The sequence below is a fragment of the Cucumis melo genome, chromosome 11 (genome assembly GCF_025177605.1).
Source record: "Cucumis melo cultivar AY chromosome 11, USDA_Cmelo_AY_1.0, whole genome shotgun sequence".
NCBI lineage: Eukaryota > Viridiplantae > Streptophyta > Magnoliopsida > Cucurbitales > Cucurbitaceae > Cucumis > Cucumis melo.
The window spans coordinates 10,362,477-10,382,246 of record NC_066867.1 but is presented as its reverse complement, the minus strand read 5'-3'; the positions used below and the strand labels follow the sequence as shown (position 1 = coordinate 10,382,246).

The 19,770-nt window shown below is 31.9% G+C and overlaps 1 protein-coding gene across 4 annotated transcripts; it reads left to right on the top strand.

Moving 5' to 3' along the window:
• The first annotated feature begins 1,187 nt into the window (after positions 1–1,187).
• LOC103495956 (glutamate receptor 3.7-like) lies at positions 1,188–8,061 on the top strand. Of its 4 annotated transcripts, none has more exons than XM_008457646.3 (8): positions 1,188–1,547; positions 1,654–1,742; positions 2,387–2,725; positions 3,029–4,377; positions 4,989–5,266; positions 5,426–5,457; positions 6,428–6,837; positions 7,372–8,061. In XM_008457646.3, the coding sequence occupies exons 3-8, from the start codon at positions 2,470–2,472 to the stop codon at positions 7,789–7,791; spliced, it is 2,745 nt and encodes a 914-aa protein (XP_008455868.1). In that variant the 5' UTR covers positions 1,188–1,547; positions 1,654–1,742; positions 2,387–2,469; the 3' UTR covers positions 7,792–8,061. The 4 variants fall into 4 exon arrangements, with proteins under 4 accessions (XP_008455868.1, XP_008455867.1, XP_008455864.1 ...); XM_008457645.3 differs by having other exon boundaries at positions 2,384–2,725; XM_008457642.3 differs by having other exon boundaries at positions 1,654–1,974.
• Positions 8,062–19,770: the final 11,709 nt, after the last annotated feature.

The window sequence follows — 19,770 nt, the reverse complement described above, 5'->3', positions numbered from 1 at the left end:
ACCAAATATATTCCACGCGTTACCCAAATATATTACGCACATTGTTGACAGGGCATTTTTTGATATTTTCCATGACGGGCCCGTGAGCTTTTTCTGTTTTTAGAATTGTTCATGTAATATTGACACTAAAATCTCTTATGATATAGGGAAACTTTGATAAATGTAACAAAACACCAAACTATTTACTGTTAGTGTAACAAAACCCATAAAGTTAGCCATTTTTAAATATTTCAAGTTTGTCATTTCGTCCTTCTTCCCCATTCATCTTTCCATTATCTTTTTTTTTTCTTTTTTTTTCTTTCTTCCCGTTTCCATTTGTTCCCATCTTTCATTCTTTTCGTCTTTCATTTTTTTTTGTTCAAGATTATGTATCAAATATAAAAGATATATATTTTTTTCAAACTTTTTTTTGGTTGTTCAAGATCATGTACTAAATATAAAAGATTGAAAAAAAAAAACGTCATTTAGATTTGGGTAGTCAAATCTAAATACAAAAAGTAACTAAATTTAAACGATCGTGTTCGAAAAATCTTAAAAAAAACGTTTAGATTAGGGTAGCCTAATCTAAATGATCGTGTAAAAAAAAAAAATAAACGATCGTATAGATAAATCTAAACAATCGTGTACATCGTGCAGAGAATTTAAAAAATAAATCGTTTAATGATCAAATTTAAACAATCGTGTACAGACAATTTAAAAAATAAATCGTTTAGACTTGACTATCCAAATCTAAATGATCGTGTACCAAATAATAACCAAATATGAGTGTGTACCAAATATATTATATGCGTTGTTGACAGAACATTTTTGGTATTTTTCATTGTGGATCTGTGAATTTTTTCCGTTTTTAGAATTATTCTATATAGTGTAAATATTTTACCGCTTTGTTATATTTTTTAAAAGACCCTTGAGATATAATCAAAATCACTTGCCTCTACAAATAATCATGTTCGATAAAAATAATTTTTTTTTTTTGAAAATGACTTTTAGAATTAAAACATAAAAATTCAAAATCACTTGCAATACTTTTGAAAACCAAACATTGTTTAAAAAATCAATTCTACATAAATATACCAAATCATATCTTACTAAAGTTGCATTCAACTTTTAGTAAAATTACATTTTAAACTTTATTGTAAATGGATATGCTCCACATTTTATATCATCGCATTTTAGACGTTGGGTGTGAATTTGATTACAAGTTTTACATTGTAATTCGTAATCATCCAACTTGGATTTGAAGAAGCCGTTATCCAAAGCTCGAGAGAATCCATAACAAGGATTTGATATTTGAAGGCGAGCGACCATTCTGTGGTGTCGGACTGTCTATCCATTTGTTTTCTAATCACCATTTTCTTTTTTTCTTATCAAACACTCTCAAACTATGATAATTATTGTACGTTATTGCTTGATCAAGGCGTGTTATATAGAAATTTATGAACCCACCTTCCTAATCCGACCACAAATTGATTGGTGGAATAGTCAAATTCATGCTTACCCACTTCGAAACAATGCAAATGATCCTCCCACTGTCGCTACGTGATTCTGTAAGTGTTCTTGATCGATTTTCTTGAAATCCCCGCAGTAAAATTTTGTTTTAGAAGTGGATTGATTGATGTCGAGTTTGTAATTCTATGTAATGTCCTGTTGCAGTTTAATTCAGTGACTGGAGTGTGGTTCCATGGAAAAGAATTTTGGGGTTCAGCGATTCTTAGCTTTGACAAGCAAATTAGTAAGGGGAGGTAAATTTTGTGTTGGTTGCTGTGAACTTGCAGTTGTTAAGTCTGTTCTGTAACAGTAGTGGTTTGGTGGACATTGTCGGAGAACTGCTCGGAGTTATAAGCATCGATCAACAATGATTGATGGGATCATCGGCGCAACCATCACCACTTTGTTAAACAGCTTTAGGGCGTCAAATCGGATGCGTGCATTAATTGGGAACAGTGTCCTGTTTTCGCTTAAAATCGTCTCCGAGTAAATTTATTTGTTCATTCTTGAGCTTTGCTTACGGATGTCATTCTTTATTCTCTTTTTACGTTATTGGTTTTGTGTTTTTTTTACAATGACAATGGGATTCGAATGATTCCCTCTGATAAAACGTGCCAATCCCTCATCGCTTCGTTTTTCTTGCCTTCCTTTGTACTTATTCTTGACTTACATCTTTTTCCTATTCACGGTTTACTATTGATGATTCTATTTCGCTGAAGTAGCTATGGTTAACTTGAGTTTATTCTTTACGGGCTCTATACAAGAATTAGTAGTAAGTAGTTCTGTAATGAATCTTTTAGGTGGAATGCTTGTTCTTCTGTGGTTTATGTTCTTGAGCTCCTTGTCTTCATTTAAAGCTTTCCTGGTCATCACCAATAGCTTTTTGCTTGTTCAGCAGTCTCCAGCTCTGTGAAAGCTTGAATCAGTTAGTGGTCTTCTTGGTTCAAGGCTGGTTTGGGAGATTAAGTTTGTTGTTCACTGATGGAGAGCTTATTAGTTCTTACATTGCTTAGTTCGCTATGGGCATTTCTTGCCGGTTCTGCATGTTGCCAAAGGCCTGCAGTTGTGAATATTGGTGCAGTTTTCACTTTTGATTCAATTATAGGAAGAGCGGCAAAAGTGGCAATGGAAGCTGCAGTCTCGGATGTGAATGCAGATCCTTCCATTCTCAATGGAACAAAGCTGAATTTGGTCATGGCAGATACACATTGTAATGTTCTCGTGGGTTCTATTGGAGGTACATCATTGTACACATATTTTGTTCATAATCTGTTAGAAATTTTGGCAACATTTTGAAAATGGCTATGGTCGTGTTATCCCAATTTTGTCTTTGATTGTTATTAGGATGGAATTGGATAATTATAGTACTCCTGATGCTGTCTGCTATTTCTTCACCATCTTTTCTACCGATATCCTTCAGTGCCCCCATTTTGAATATTTGGCTTTGAATTCTTATACTGGACTTCTCTTTTTATATTGAATTGTGCTGATGTCTACTTGTTTTATGTCACACTTTCTGACTTCTCCCCCTTGGCAACAGCTTTCCAGGTTCTTGAGAAAGATGTTGTAGCCATAGTTGGGCCTCAATCTTCAGTTGTAGCTCATATGGTTCTACAGATTGCTAATAATCTCCAAGTCCCTCTTATATCATATGCTGCCACTGACCCAACTTTATCTGCTCTCCAATTCCCATTTTTCCTACGGACAACTCAGAGTGATGCCTATCAAATGACTGCTATGGCAGACTTAATTGACTTTTATGAGTGGAAAGAGGTGATCATGATCTTTGTGGATGATGATTATGGTCGAAATGGAATATCCACTTTAACTGATGAGCTTGACAAGAGGATGTTTAAAATTTCTTACAAAATACCCTTACCTTCTCATTTTAATCTCAGTGAAATCACAGCCATACTCAATAAATCCAAGTTGCTTGGTCCTCGTGTTTATGTTGTTCATGTCAATCCTGATCCTAGATTAAGTATTTTCAAAATAGCCCATCAACTTGATATGATGACAAGTGATTATGTGTGGCTGGCAACAGATTGGCTTTCTACTACCTTAGATTCTGTTCGGCTTGTGCAACAAACCTCTATAAACATCCTTCAAGGCGTGGTTGTACTTCGTCAACATATTCCTGAGTCCAGCCAAAAAACAACATTATGGTCTCGGTTAAGGAAGATGCTGCCAGAAGACTCAAGAAACTCTTCGTTGAATGTCTATGCTCTTAGTGCCTATGATACCATTCAAGTAGTTGCACGTGCAATTGATAAGTTTCTGAATGAAGGTAGGAGCATTACCTTCTCATTGAAGAACAAGTTTCATGATTTAAATACATCTAGAATGCCCTGGGGAAAGCTCAAAATATTTGATGATGGTGCTCTTCTTTTGAGCATATTGTTGCAGGCAAACTTTACTGGTTTAAGTGGTCACATTGAATTTAACTCAGATCGGAACATTGTCACTAGAGGCTATGAGGTGATCAATATTGATCAGACGGGATTGCGTAGTGTTGGTTATTGGTCCAATGTCACAGGCTTTACAATCCAATCCCCAGAAACTCTGAAACAGAAACAAATTAGTTATTCACACCTGAACCAGACTCTTGGCAATGTTACCTGGCCTGGTGGAAAGACAGAAAAACCGCGTGGATGGGTGCTTGCAGACAATGAAAGACCATTAATAATTGGAGTGCCACATAGAGTAAGTTTTGTTGAATTTGTTACTGCAGTCAATGGAAGCCACAAAAACATTGAAGGATACTGTATCGATCTGTTCAATGAAGCAAGAAAGCTGGTTCCTTATGATGTTCCTTACAGATTAATACCTTTTGGAAATGGCTACTCCAATCCTAGTTATGACGACCTTGTGAAGAACGTTGCAAATGGTGTAAGTAAAATATTATATATCTACTTTTCTAATGCCCGAGTGTGTAAACAAAATAAATCAAGTATGGGAATGTGGTTTTCAGAGTGTCAATATGATTTAGTAAACCATCTGTAAAGCTCTAGAGGAAGGATTTACAGATGGTGTAAAACAATGATTTTTTTGGTTTCTAAGGGGCAGGATATCTGTTGGTTTCATTTTCTTGTGGACCACATATGTTTTCTAGGGTGTATTAGCGTTTGAAATTAATTACCTTACCTTGCCCTTTAAGAACCTCTACATATGTTCTCTAGGGTGTACTAGCATTTGAAATTAATTACCATACGTAGCCTTCTAAGACCCTCTACCAAAAATGATGAGTCCATTTCTAAGGGTTAAGTGAATTTAATCAATTCTAAAGTAGTGAATTAGTTTTGCAAATAGATTGAAAATACTGTAGGAAGAACAAAAGAAAATTGTTACAATATGCAATTGTAACCTACTTATGGACTCGGGGTTTATGAGTGTGACGCTAAATTTACTCTTATATTAGCTTGTAGAGTGTGGATTAGATTTATTTTTCCTCTGCAAATATCTATTGTAGAGATGTTACTTTTTCATTTCTTTTGTGTCAGATATTCGATGCTGCTGTTGGAGATATTGCAATTGTGACCAATCGCACACGGATTGTAGACTTTTCACAGCCTTTTGCTTCTACGGGTCTTGTTATTGTGGCTCCAATAAAAAATTCAAAGTCAAATGCTTGGGTGTTCCTTAAGCCATTTACAGTAGAGATGTGGTGCGTAACATCGGCATCCTTTTTTATGATTGGGGCGGTCATATGGCTTCTTGAGCACCGAGTAAATGACGATTTCCGTGGTCCACCAAAGAGGCAGCTAATGACAGTAATACTGTAAGTGCACTTAGTGTTAAAAGCGGTTAAATATAGATCAATAAGTGGAAAACTTTCAATAACATAGTTTTTCTTTGGTATATCATTTCCTTTTAGCACAAGTTAGTCTTTTGCTATAATGGATTAAGAATAGTATCTGAAAATATTTCCATTTTGCAGGTTCAGCTTCTCGACATTGTTTAAAACGAATCGTAAGACATTGTCTTTTTTTCCTCTTTTGATTCTTTAATTTGCTTGTTTGTTTGTTTTTTTTTCTTTGCCCTATTGCAAATGCTGTCTAAAGTGAGAAGAAATTGCATGATTGGCGGGTTGATAAATATGGGGCAAGTTTGACTCGAATTCAAACTCTTAACTTGGACTATATAAGAGAAATCACACTTTGTTTATCATTTAATTCACTTTATTTTCTATATTAGTATTATTTTTCACTTTATTTTCTATATTAGTATTATTTTTTTATGTTTGAATACAACAGGAGTAGGGGTTCAAACCACGTAACTCTCCATCACTAACATTTCCTTACGCTAGTTGAACTATGCTTGCTTTGGCTCTACTTTATTTTCACTGATGTGTATGTTATAAAGATCATATTTTATAAATTCAAAATGCTGTCAAGCTGTGATATTTTCACTGGAATCGTGTATTTATATTTTTGCTTCAATCTACCAAAAAAATACTTGGACAGAAGGTTATTAACATGGTTATCAGAACTCATTCTCTCCATGATACTGTTGCTACAATTTATGTATCATAATTTCTTGTATCATTCACTCAAGCTGCCATATAGATTGAAAATACCATATCATTGGAAGGGTATTGCATTAAGTTCTTTTGATGAAAGTGCATTCTCTAACAGTTATTTACTCTGTCTAATCTATATTCAAATACATAATAGCTACTGTTCACTTAAAAGGTAAATTCTGCTTGAAGCTCATCGTTGAAAATGTCGTTTCTGTAATGGCAATCCTTTTGCAGTTCAAAGCATTTTAAAGGCATTTTCATATCATAGTCCATGATCATGACTGATTGCATGAGCCACTTACGTAAATAGATGAATATAATTTTGTTGATTTTTTTCCCGTGTTCACTATTGGCTTAAATACAAATTTGAATTGTACTATATATTTGACGAGATTTCTGACTTCACAACTCAAATTACAGAGGAAGCTACTGTAAGTCCACTTGGACGTATGGTAATGGTGGTGTGGCTTTTCTTATTGATGGTTATCACATCAAGCTATACAGCCAGTCTCACTTCAATCCTTACAGTTCAGCAGCTTTCATCTCCCATTAAAGGACTTGATGACTTGATTACTAATGAACAGCCAATTGGCTACCAGGTAGGATCGTTTGCATATAGCTATCTGACCGAGAGTCTATACGTTCCACGATCGAGGCTTGTATCTCTAGGCTCTCCAGAAGAGTATGAAGCAGCACTGCTGAAGGGGCCATTCAGAAAAGGAGGGGTGGCTGCTATTGTAGATGAACTTCCATATATGGAATTATTCTTATCGGGAAGGAATGATTTCGGAATGATCGGACAGCCATTCACCAAGAGCGGATGGGGATTTGTGAGTAAACTTCTTTTTAACTCAATGATGAAAATATCTGCTGACGTGTCGATACATCTGTAAATCAGACGCAAATATCCATTGATATCTCCAGCATCTTTCATATATACTCATAAAACATTAAAAAATGTCATTTATTTAGTCCAATATCGACAAAAAACACTAATAACAATATCCATAACTTAGATTGGAAATAAAAACTACTTAATTATTAATCTAAACAAATCTTATAAATTGTGTGATTTACATAAATATTTGTTGATGCCGATAGTTTTATATCTATTAAATGAAAATCTTGATTGAATTGGTAATTGTGCATATTTTTGTAGGTGCATTATTTTGGAGTCTGTTTAGATGGAAACTCGGGATAAACCACAAATATTATAACTTATGTGGTTTTCTTATTTGTCATCAGATCACTTAAAAAGACTGTTAATTCTATTCTGTTGGATTTAAACTAGTGTCTGTTTATGGTATCTTATGTTATCTTTTTCATGAAATTATTTCACTCTATTAATCCATGCTTTCAACCAGGCTTTTCAGAGAGGATCTCCACTTGCAGTAGACATGTCAACTGCAATTCTAAAGCTTTCTGAGAATGGAAAGCTTCAGAAGATCCATGAGAAGTGGTTTTGCAGAATGGGTTGTCCTGCAGAGAGGAGAAGGAAATCTGAGCCTATACAACTTCATTTGGTTAGCTTCTGGGGTCTTTATCTGTTGTGCGGTGCCTTTTCACTCGTTGCTCTTTTTATCTTTTTGCTGCGTATAGTTCGACAATTTGCTCGCTACATACGACAACAGAAGGAATCATCTCAAGCAGAATTGGTGTCATCAAATTCAAACTCAAGTTGGACTCAGGTTATATATAAGTTTATCGACTTTGTTGATGAGAAGGAAGAAGCTATCAAGAGACTTTTTCGAAAGCATGATACTCAGAATCAGGCTAACCGATAGCTCATCGATATGTGTCGAAAATAATTGCAGTCAAAATCTCTATGTTTTAAGAATAGTGTGTTCTTTTTCTGCAAAGTAACCTAAAATTTTGTGTTCATGTAAATAAGACTCCAACATTATGATCCTAATTACTCCTATATTTGGGTGGGCAAGTTCTGTATGTGTGAGTTTGATAGAATTATGAGTGTGAGAGAGTTATCAACACAAAGTAATTTCCAGCAAATTTCTTAGATGTTCATCAAGTTTTAATCCAATTAAAACTTATGTTTATATAGCCATTTCACATGCAAAGTTCTTTGCATAAATAATTAGTATTATAATCTTAAATGGATTAGTGGGAATTGTGGAGAATTAGATGATGAACAGTTTATCAAGAAAATAGTTATTTCATGCTTGCAATATAAGTTGGAGAAATCCACTCCCTCGAAGTCATCAATTTTGACTTTTTAAAACGATTTTCTAATTTTGAAAAAACATCATTTTCCAAAAAAAAAAAAAAAGTTATTTAATCAAATAGTTTCATTAATTAATCTAATTAATTGATTTAAAATTTGTTTAATTAATTATTTTTTATTATTGAAAGATAATTTACATAATTGTAACAAAATCCAAAAATATTAATGATCCGTGTAATAAAAAAAACAAAAATACATGAAGTTGGTAAAATATTTTTATAATTTCCAGATTTGCCTTCGAATATTAGGGATGATTCATCACTCTCTTTCTTCTTCTTTGCGATTTATTCATTTCTTTTCTATATTTCTTCATCTCATTTTCTAGATTTTCTTTGTTATATTTTTAAATGATTTATTCTTCTTTTTAAATCTCTTATTTCATCTTCACTATTTTTGACAAGATTCTTTGAAGCTACTTCATCTTCCTCATATTCAAGAGTATCAAGATCGTTTAAATATCATTTTGACATTGTCAACGATCATTTACCATGGTCAACACTATTGTTTAAATTTGAAACCATTTTCCCGTCGTTTAAAAAGAAATACATGATCGTATCATGTTGATATGATCTAAACGATCGCTTATCATAATTGTTGATTGTTTATCATGATCAACACGATCGTTAGATTTGATGTTTTTAACGATCATTTACATTGGACTACACGATCGCTTACCAAATCAATATGATCGTTTTTCATGATCTGATCAACACGATCGTTAAATTTAAAACCTTTTTCCCATCATTAAAAAAGAACTACACGATTGCATATCATGACTGTAGTACACGATCTTTCAGAAAAAAGATTAATCGCGAGCACGTGTGACTAATTAATCGCATGTTGTTTGAGGCATTTTTTGTATTTTTCATTATGGATCTATGGGATTTTACCGTTTTTAGAATTGTTCTATACGGTGAAAATATTTTACCTTGTTATATTTTGTCAAAAAAAGTCCTTAAACAAGCTTAAATATTATTTCTTTTTAATAAATTGTGAGGCCTTGATCGCATTCTACCTTACGCAATGAGATTCCATGCAACAAAAGTAGCCTATATGATGAGATTTCTATGCAATGAAGGCTACATAATGGACTATTATGCGTTTTGAGCTTACTTCATTAAGAAGTAGTCATATTCATGTAAGAAAGCCAACGATTGATTTGACCTTGTCGCTCAATCCAAATTCAGGATAAGGAAATGACAGTAACACCTAGCGTTTTGGCATTGGACCATTCTCACCCCCAGGCAGAAGTAATTCTTTTAGCATGGAAACTGTCACCAGAAAGACTTATAATTAGGTGATGCCCAGTCATTTTGAAGTTGCATTCACCTTGAGCTTACTTAAGATAAAATCGAGAGAATTTTCAAGTTTTTCAAAAGATTTTTAGACAGCTTAAATCCAACAAAAAATTGCAAGGAAGAGTAAGAAAATTCTCGTATAAAGTGTTGGGCAAGGAAGCACATTGATTGTGAGTGGTTCTTCTTAAAAATGTTTTCCAATAATAAAAGGATTTCTAATGTGTTCCAAATCCTTAAATGTATTTTTATGGAAAAGTCATGAGTTGTATGATTTCTCGTATGTTTTCCAATTTCTTTAAATACATGTGATTTATTAATGAATGTGATTTAACATGAATTGAAATGATGAAATAAAATTTGATGATCTTGTGTACCCTATTCGATGAAATGTCTCATATACTTTTCGTGTGATCTGGTATTAGATGTCTTATCGTTGTTGTGTGATATGTGATAAGATGCTCTATTCTTGCTATATGATCTTGAATAGAATGCCTCGTACTTGTTGTGTGATCTAGTATGGGATGTTTACTATTTATGTGATATGACATTGGAAGATGTGTTATGCGTGATGAAATTGATGAAACTCGCTTAATGCATTGAGATTACGCTACATAGCTACAACTTGGCAAAAGAATGTGGTAAACACTTGAGCTAAGGAAAGGGTTCAAAGATGTAATTAAATAAACAAAATGATTCTATGTTGTAATTATAAAATGAATGGTGATAAATGTGTCTTTACGTGATTATAAGCCTCATGTTTGATTTAGAAAGGAATGACTTTCCATGTGATTTGTAAATGTTTAACGTTGAGTTTTGAATTGTGTTAATTGTCTAACGCATTGAACTGAATTGCTTTAAACTCTCCATATTCTATCATTGAAACACAATATTCTATTATTGAAACACAATTTAATTGCTTATTAATTCTCATTAATTTGCCTATTGTTTATATATATACTAGTAAATAACGCGTGCATCGTATACGAAAATCACACACGAAAAGTTATAGTTTTAACTTAACTTTATAAAATTGAAACATTTATTTCAATATTTTCATATTTATATCCTTTTTGTATTAACATCGTAATTTGTGGAAAATGAATAGTAATTTTAGAAATATCATAACATACTATCTCAAAATATATATTTTTATTTTAATTATAATTTGAAATGAAATTGAACATTTTTAATGCAAATGTGAAATTGAATATTTCAACTATATAGGCATCTACTGTTACAATAAAAACAAAGGATTCAATAAAATAAATATCATTATTATATTATAATATTTTTTCTAAAAAATGTCATTAGATAAATCATACTTGAACAACTTAATTCTTAATATCATAACTTTTTTTAATGATTTTGTAGGTAAAAAACTAAAGGAAAGACTTTAACCATTTCTTGCTTTACACATTTTATTACCTTTATGTATACTAATTAATAAATTCAAACAATATTTACATTGTTCGAACAAAATCAAAATATAAATTACTCAACCATTTCACTAATAAAATAGTTTTAATAAAAAAAATTAAATGAAAAAAATATGAACAAGATTTGCATAATTACATTAAAAAAATATTTTTATTTAAACATAAAGAGCATAAATATATATATATATATATATATATATATATATATATTTATTTATTTATTTATTTATTTATTTATTTATTTATTTATGTCAAAAGTTGGTGGTTTAAGTTTCCTAACTTTTGTTGTATACTAAAAAGAAACATATGAATGAAGGAATATACACAAATATACTGTTATATAAAAAAAATAGACAACAAAATAAAAAGAGAAAAAAAAATTAGAAGAGAATAAAGAAGCATTATTTGATTTCTTCTCACCCTTAACATTTTGTTGTGAGTTGCGAACATGAATGAATGAGATATTTATATCTAAAGATTTGAAAAGAATAACTTGAAAGGTTGAAAGAGATAGGAAAGAGTATATATGAGAGAAGAAAATGTAAATAGTTGGGAGATAGAAGATTAAGTGAGAGAGGAATATAAGTGGATTTAGATAAATTTAAATGAAATAATTAATTGGAGAAACTTTTTAAAATTTGAGAAAAGTTATAAAAAGGAGGTGGAAAACAAAATTGCCACTAAAGTAGGACTAAAAAAATATTATAATAAAAGGGTAAAATGGGACTAAAAAAATCTTCATTTATATCTTTTTATATATATTATAGATATATACACACATATATAAAGAAAAAAAAATCTTACTCAATTGGTTAGGTATATCTTTTGCCTATTTTACTTTTGAAACCTTATTTTTCCAATTTTATTAATTAAAATTCTCTTATTAATTTAATAATTATAATTATAAATTTGTAGTGTTTTCTATCTTGTGAAATATTGAAATAGGCAAAATTGAAACTAAAATATGCACCTCTTGCAACTAAGATATGAAGGAATAAGTTTAAAAAATCAGACCAATAACACGTACTTATTTACTCTGTTAAAAGAAAGATTTATATAGATGACCATGTCACAAATAATATTTTACAAATTTGCTAACTTTAGTTATACTTTATAACTAGATTTATGAAAAAACCAGACACGTTGAATAAGAAATTTTAGAATCAATCACAAATTACCATGTCATCTACTAAAATAATTGGATTTGGAATTAATTAAAAATTGACATGTATCCAAATTAAAATTAAAGACATAAATTGGCCAATTTTCATGATGCCATATGTCTTTAGTATGACCGCGGAATCAAATTAACTATTTTGTTCTAATTAAATAGTTTTTACTTGGGTAATTAAGATTCAATTGATCCAAAAAATAAACTTAATTTACCTCAAATGCAAAATATGACCTAAACTCATGACTGGAATTTTTTTACTTCAGAAGGTCTAAAGAGAATTTTTCAAAAAACTAGAAGACTCCTAACCCCAGAAGCCACTCAAAGATTGAAGTTCATTTGAAGATTCAAGTTTCTTCCAAAGACTCCAAGAACATCATATTTTGAGAATAAGGTGTGTGATGTGACTACTTCAATGAATACATTTTTCCAAATCCTTCGTGGAGCTGGATATTTGTCACCAAGGTTTAGCAATGATGAGAGGGAGAAGTTTGGATGCATCAACGTGAAGCAGTGTTTATTCCACCCTGAGATAGATGACCATTTCATTGAGGATTGTTGTGAGTTCAAGAATAAGGGGCACCAAAGTTGAAGGTGACATCGATGACGTTATTGATTTTGAGGTTTCAATCTATAATCTTAAGCAGAATATCGAAGAGGATGAATATGATATATCTTCTGAATTACTAAGATTGATAGAGCGAGAAAAAAAAATACTATGTCATATCAAGAGACTTTGAAGGTTACCAATTTGGGAATACCAGAAGAAGTGAAAGAAGTGTGAATTGACACTTTAGCTCAAGAGCAGGATCAATCAGATCTGGTGATCCTACTTCACGAGTTCAAAAATATTTTGCATGGTCCCATCGAAATATGCCTGGTTTTGATACAGAGATTGTAACACATTGATTACCACTTAAACTAGAATGTAAACCTATACGACAAAAGCTTCGCAAGTTGAGCTAAAGGTATCAAATGACCATCGATTCATTTTGGTAGCCATAGATTATTTCACGAAATGAGTAGAGGCTGCTTCATACAAAAGTGTCACCAAGCAGGCTGTTGTCAAGTTCATATGAAAGGACATTATATGTCGGTATGGTTTACCTGAGCGCATCATCATCGATAATGGAAAAAACCTGAATAATAAATTAATGGAGGAGTTATGCAGTCAGTTCAAAGTTAAACACTATAATTCGACTCCTTATCACCCTAAGATGAATGAGGAAGTGGAAGCAGCCAACAAAAATATCAAAAAGATTCTTGAGAAAATGTCGGTTACTTATAGAGATTGGCATGAAATGCTGCCTTTCGCATTGCATGGATATAGAATATCAGTTTGCACGTCAACAAGGGCAACCTTTTTTTTACTGGTGTATGGTTTCGAAGCAGTTTTATCTATTGGAGTTAAGGTGTCATCCCTTGGGGTAATCCAAGAGGTAGAACTAGATGAAGCAAAGTGGGCTCAAGTAAGGTATGGGCAATTGAATTTCATAGAAGAAAAGAGACTGACTGCTTTATATAGAGGACAGAGTTGTACAAAAATAAAATTGCACGAGTGTATGACGAGAAAGTTTGACACTGTCGTTTTCAAAAGGGAGTTTAAGTATTTAAAAGGATCCTACCTTTTCAAAAGGATCATAAAGGAAATAGAATCCTAATTACGAGGGACCGTATGTAGTAAAAAGAGCTTTCATATGGACAGAGAGGACTTGCCTAACCCATTAAGCGTGGACTATGCATAGAGTGACGATTAGCTTTTGATTCTAGCATTATCTCATCAAGTCACTAATATTTCAAGGATATGGGCTTGTACTTGAGGTTTCAGTACTAATGAACGTTATTGGGCTATTACGCATGTTTTGTTTTTTTTTCTTTCTTGAGAAAAGTAAACAATGATTCAATTTCTTTTATACACATAATTAACATGTTCATGCATACATGGCTTTTCACATTTTTTGCATTGTCTACATTTCCATAGGTGACATGATATAGATTATTGATATGATGATTTAATATATGACCTTTAGTTTGATTATTCATTCTTTTGTCATGAGGTGCTTGTTTTATCCTTAGCCCTTGACACCATGTTGCTGCGATGACGCTTGTTTTATCCCTGGCCTCCAGCTTATTTATTCTTTTGTCATGAGGCGCTTGTTTTATCCCTGGCCCTTGACACCATGTTACTGAGATGGTGCTTGTTTTATCCCTGGTCTCCAGTTTATTTATTCATTTGTCATGAGGCGCTTGTTTTATCCCTGGCCCTTGACACCATGTTGCTGCGATGGCGCTTGTTTTATCCCTGGCCTCCAGCTTATTTATTCTTTTGTCATGAGGCGCTTGTTTTATCCCTGGCCCTTGACACCATGTCGCTGCGATGGTGCTTATTTTATCCCTGTCCCTTGACACCATGTTGTTGCGATGACGCTTGTTTTATCCCTGGCCCTTGACACCATGTCGCTGCGATGACGCTTATTTTATCCCTGGCCTCCAGCTTATTTATTCTTTTGTCATGAGGCGCTTGTTTTATCCCTAGCCCTTGACACCATGTTACTAAGATGGCGCTTGTTTTATCCCTGGCCCTTGACACCATGTTATTTAGATGACGCTTGTTTTATCCCTGGCCTCCAAGTTGTTTATTCTTTTGTCATGAGGCGTTTGTTTTATCCCTGGCCCTTGACACCATGTTATTGAGATGACGCTTATTTTATCCCTGGCCTCCAAGTTGTTTATTCTTTTATCATGAGGCGTTTGTTTTATCCCTGGCCCTCGACACCATGTTGCTGGATGGCGTTTGGTTTATCCCTGGCCTCCAGTTTATTCATTCTTTTGTCATGAGGCGCTTGTTTTATCCCTGGCCCCTAACGTCGTTAATTTATTTAAAATATCTTAGTTTGATGAGTTAGTGGCTACACCTTCGTCCACCTTCTAATTCTATAAGGATGCACGAAGGGGGGCATGCTGTAGCCACCTAATTTTATCCTACATTTTTTTATTATTCTTTAAATTATTAATTGCGGCAATGGTTAAGATATTTCATTAATTTATTTTGTTAAAAAAAGAAAAAGGTAAAATCTTTTTGTAATAATATGAAATCTTATGTTTTTTTCTTATCTTTTTATTAAAATGGAAAATAAAGTCATTAATGAGAATATCTATTATTTAAAAAAAATTCAAATCATTTTTTTGACTTATCACTTTAGGAAAAAAAACAAATTAATTTATTTATACAAAATCTCTTTTGATTTATCATATTAGGAAAAGCAAGATAATTTATTTTATACAAAAAATTTTAATATCATATTTGACTTATCTTTATCACTTTAGGAAAAAAAACAAAAAAATTATTTTGGACAAAATCTTTCAATATCATATTTTTACTATTTTAGAAAAAAGAAAATTAATAAAATTACATAATATCTAATTTGATTTTATACTTATTAAATTTTCCTAATTTGTGGCACACCCCGGGTCTATAAATAGGATCCTTTGTCATTTGGAAAAGGGGAGAAGAAATTGTTTTAGAGAAAGTCTTGAGAAAAAAATTGTTTTAGAGAGAATCTCTACGAAAAAAAAGTGTTTAGAGAGAATTTGAAGAAACGTATTCCTCTGCATAAAGGTGGGTTATTAGCTTTTTCGCTTTATTGTTTTTATTTTTATCTTCATATCGTCTTTTTTTACCCTAATTCTAATCCCATAAGGAAGAAAAAACTTAGTTGGAGGTTGCATTAGGTAGGGTTTACTCCCAATTATCCGCACCTCATACAACAAGTAATTTTCTTCGGGATCAAATCCTTATTTTTGTTCTTCTCTTTTCAAATGTAAAGAGAAAAAAAAATGTATAAGGAAAATTCTTTTTTTATTTTTACTACCTTTTTATCATCATGCTAAAAGAAAAAAAAAAGATCTTTTAACATTTTTCTTCTCTCTAAAACAATAGAGAAAAAGAAAAGTTATAAACAAAAGAAAATTTCTATTATTATCATTTTTCTTTTTATTATTATTATATATTTTTTTTTTCTTTTAGGGTGGCGGCAAACCTTGCCGTCACCCCTCTGTTTTTTTTTAATTAATTTATTTACTTATTTAAATTTAATTTTATTTGCAATTTTATTAATATTATTTTATTATTAATATTATTATATTTAACCTTCTGTTTGTTTTTTTTTTATTTTTTTATATATAACTTTATTTATTTATTTAGTTTTTTTTTTATATTTATGATTTTTTAAAAAACTTTTTGCTATTTTTATTCTTATACCATTATCGTTATTTTCTTTCATAATTTTTTTTTTTATCTCTTTTAACTTACTATCATCCCTATTTCCTCTTTTCTTCACTTATTTATTTAATTTCTTTTTTACATATTCATTTGTTTATTATTTCATTTAGTTCTTTTTTTTCTTATTTTGTTCATCGTTATTATGTATCTTTTCTTTTCCTTTTCTTTTAATTTATTTTTTATTATTATTGTTATATTTAGTATATGCATACATTGATATCCTAAATTATTTGTCTAATTTATTGTGTGGTATATTTTTTATTTCTATTTGACTTTCATTAAAAATTTCTTGAAAATTTTAAGATACTTTTAATCATAATTGTATTTAATTTTGAAATCTTTTTTTTTTTTAAATTTTTTCTCTTTAAACCATTTAGAATCTTTTTTTTTTTTTGCTTTAAAATTATTTATTTTAAAACTCAAAATTAAATAGATATTTCATAAGGTTTCCTAATCTACATTTCTTTTATAATAACCACGCCAATTTCGATAAAAAAAACCTACGATGGAATCTAGAAATTTCTGGGAGTCCGTTATTTCTAGATTCTTGAGGTGAGGGATCAATATCTTAGGGAGTCCGAGATTTGATCCCAAGAGAAAATATATTTAATCAATGTTTTTTTTAAAAAAAACTTTATTCAAAGACTAGCCTATGATAGAATTTGAGAAATTGTAACAATTTCTCATTCTCTTAAGGTGAGGATTTTTCCCCAATATAGTCTAATTAATGGGTGTATCCCACTTATTTTATGGGATCATTGCTCCAAATATTGGAGTGGTGAGCAGTGAAATAAGACATAGTTCTTTCTTTAAAAAATAAATTTTACTCAAGACATTAAATTTGGCCACCGTTTTCTAAAACGGGTGTTATGGGGTGCTAACACCTTCCCCGTACACAAATGACTCCCGAACTCAACTTTAATTTTTTCGTAGACCAGTTTTTATTTTATTTAAAATGATTCACTTTATTTTGGTGTCCAATCACACCGTAAAAAATAGATTGGTGGCGACTCCTCTTTTGTTTTTTAAAAATAAACCTTTTTAAGGATGTCGGCCGCTCCGCGTCGTCTTGGGTACGTGGCGACAGTTACTTTCCTCTTTTTCTTAGGTTTTGGTACTTCGTCCTCCAAAGGACTTAACTCTTCAATCTCCTTTTCAAACTCTTCGCAAAACTCTTCAAAAGTCATTTCTTTTTCTTTTTCTTTACTCTTCTCCGTGGAGGGAGCTACTTGTCCACTTTTCTTCGAAGCTCTTCCTGCCCCTTCACTTTTATTTCTAATTTTCCATCTGCTAAGGCCTTAACGTCTTATGCCATCATCTTTATCTTTAGTAGCTCAGACATAACCTGTTCTGTCTTTTTCTGGGCCTTCTTCGCCCCATTTTCAAACTCAGTTTCGGCTATTGGTGAGGAGGTCCCTTTTTCTCGCACACTTTCTTCTTGCTCTTACTCGCGGTCTTCTTTCTCTTCAATTTCTTTCTCTTTTTCCCTTTCTTTTTCTTCTTCTTCTCACTTCTTGCCCTCCTTTTTCTTTTTTCATTCTTGTTCTTCTTTTTTCTCTCTCCTCCTCCTAAATCCTTGCTTTCCTCGCTTTTTTGTCATCTTCTTTCTTTTTCTTTTCAACTTCTTCTCTCACTTTTTTTCTTTTGTTACTTTCTTCAAGGAGCAATTTCAACATCATTCCAATATTATTTTCATCCGTCATGGATATCTCTTTGCCCTTGAAGTTGAAAGGGTTCCACCCTTCTGTTCCAAAAACCTCACTTGAACTAGGTAGTGCTTCATTGTGTAATGAGGATGAAAGTTGTGCCTGCTTCGACACAGGATTGTCGGAGCATACAACTTCGATATCCCTTTCAGATGGATTGCCCGTAGATAGTGCTTTTTTCTTTTCAGACTGATCAACATTTTTGTTTTTGGCCATTTTCGAAATGAAATGTAGTAAAAAAACCGAGAAACAAAGGCTACGAAAATGGGGTCTTACTTGGCTTACAGAAGAAGAAGATTAGAGAGCATTAAGGGTTCTAATGAGACTTTATGCAACTAAAAGTTGGAAATAAGGGTTTACAAAGGGATTGAATAGGTAAGGCTAACTATATGGTTAGGGTTTCGACTAATCACGTGGTTAACGTCACACGTTATTAATGTGAAGTGATATGATCTGATAGCGTTGTTTAGGTTTTCTATGGCGGCGAGATCATTACTCTTAAAGTATGAATTTTAAAAGATATGAAACGTTTGAGCTTCCGTAAACTCCTGATCGTTTATAACAAAACCCTTTTTGCTCCTCATCTTGTGATAAGATCACAACGCCTAATGCGTTTTGACGCACCCTTCTTGCTTGGTGAATTCATCACGCTAAACCCTAACTTAACTCGCCTAAATGTTCTGCAAGGAACCCTCGCACTCCCTAACTTGAAATTTTTTTTGACAACAATATAAACTACAAAATAATTACAAGCATAAAAAAAGAATTACAAGTATAATATACAAAAAGAATACAAAAATTGAGGACCCAGATAATAAATACGATAAGGGAAAATTTTACGTTACATATGCATCCTTGCATTTAGGTTCTTTGGCGAGAGATGATGTGTCTCATCGCGTGCTGCTCCTTATAGCTTCCTTGCCTTGTTGTCTTTTCTTGAACTTCGTCGTTAAGCGATGAGAGCCCTTGCAGCGGAAGAATTAATTAGAATCATAAACTCAATTTTAATTGGGATTTAAAAATACCAATAAATTGACAAAATTATATAGAAACTAATTTCTAGATTCTAAGATTAAGCATGCTTTTGAAATTAAAATTAAACATTAGAGATCACAGAGAACAGGAAACTTACGCACGTTGACGACTCTGAATCTACTAAAAGCCAAATTTGGGGCACCACCACTTGGAAACCTCCCTATTCTCTCTGGGTTGAGAATTTGGTCTGTGGAGACCAATTGGAAGGAGATTTTTAAAGAGAAAATTACTTTTTGAGAGAATTATAGTATCAATGTTCAGAAGATTCTAAGATGGTAAACGACATCTCTCTCTTCTTCAAACGATAGAAAAGGGAAGTTGAGAGAAAAAATGGAAACGTGGGAAAATCACCCACATTCCCTATTAATTTAATAACTTATTACTAAATTAATATTAATATTAAAAAATTAATCGATTAATTAACTAATTAAATCATATTTAATTAATATTTCATTTAAATCATCTTTAAAAGAATATCTCTCACATAACCTATAGTTTTAATTTAATTAAATCAAATTAAACTAAATTATTAATTAATTCTCCAATCAATTAATTGCTAAATTAAATATATTTTATTTAATTTAATCTAAATTTGA

Bases quoted from the DNA above. Each gene is read 5' to 3' on its own strand.
- LOC103495956 (XM_008457646.3), top strand. From the start codon at position 2,470: ATGGAGAGCTTATTAGTTCTTACATTGCTTAGTTCGCTATGGGCATTT. The intron at 5,267-5,425 runs GTAAGTGCACTT...TCCATTTTGCAG, and splicing joins CAGCTAATGACAGTAATACT to GTTCAGCTTCTCGACATTGT. The intron at 5,458-6,427 runs GTAAGACATTGT...CTCAAATTACAG, and splicing joins GACATTGTTTAAAACGAATC to AGGAAGCTACTGTAAGTCCA.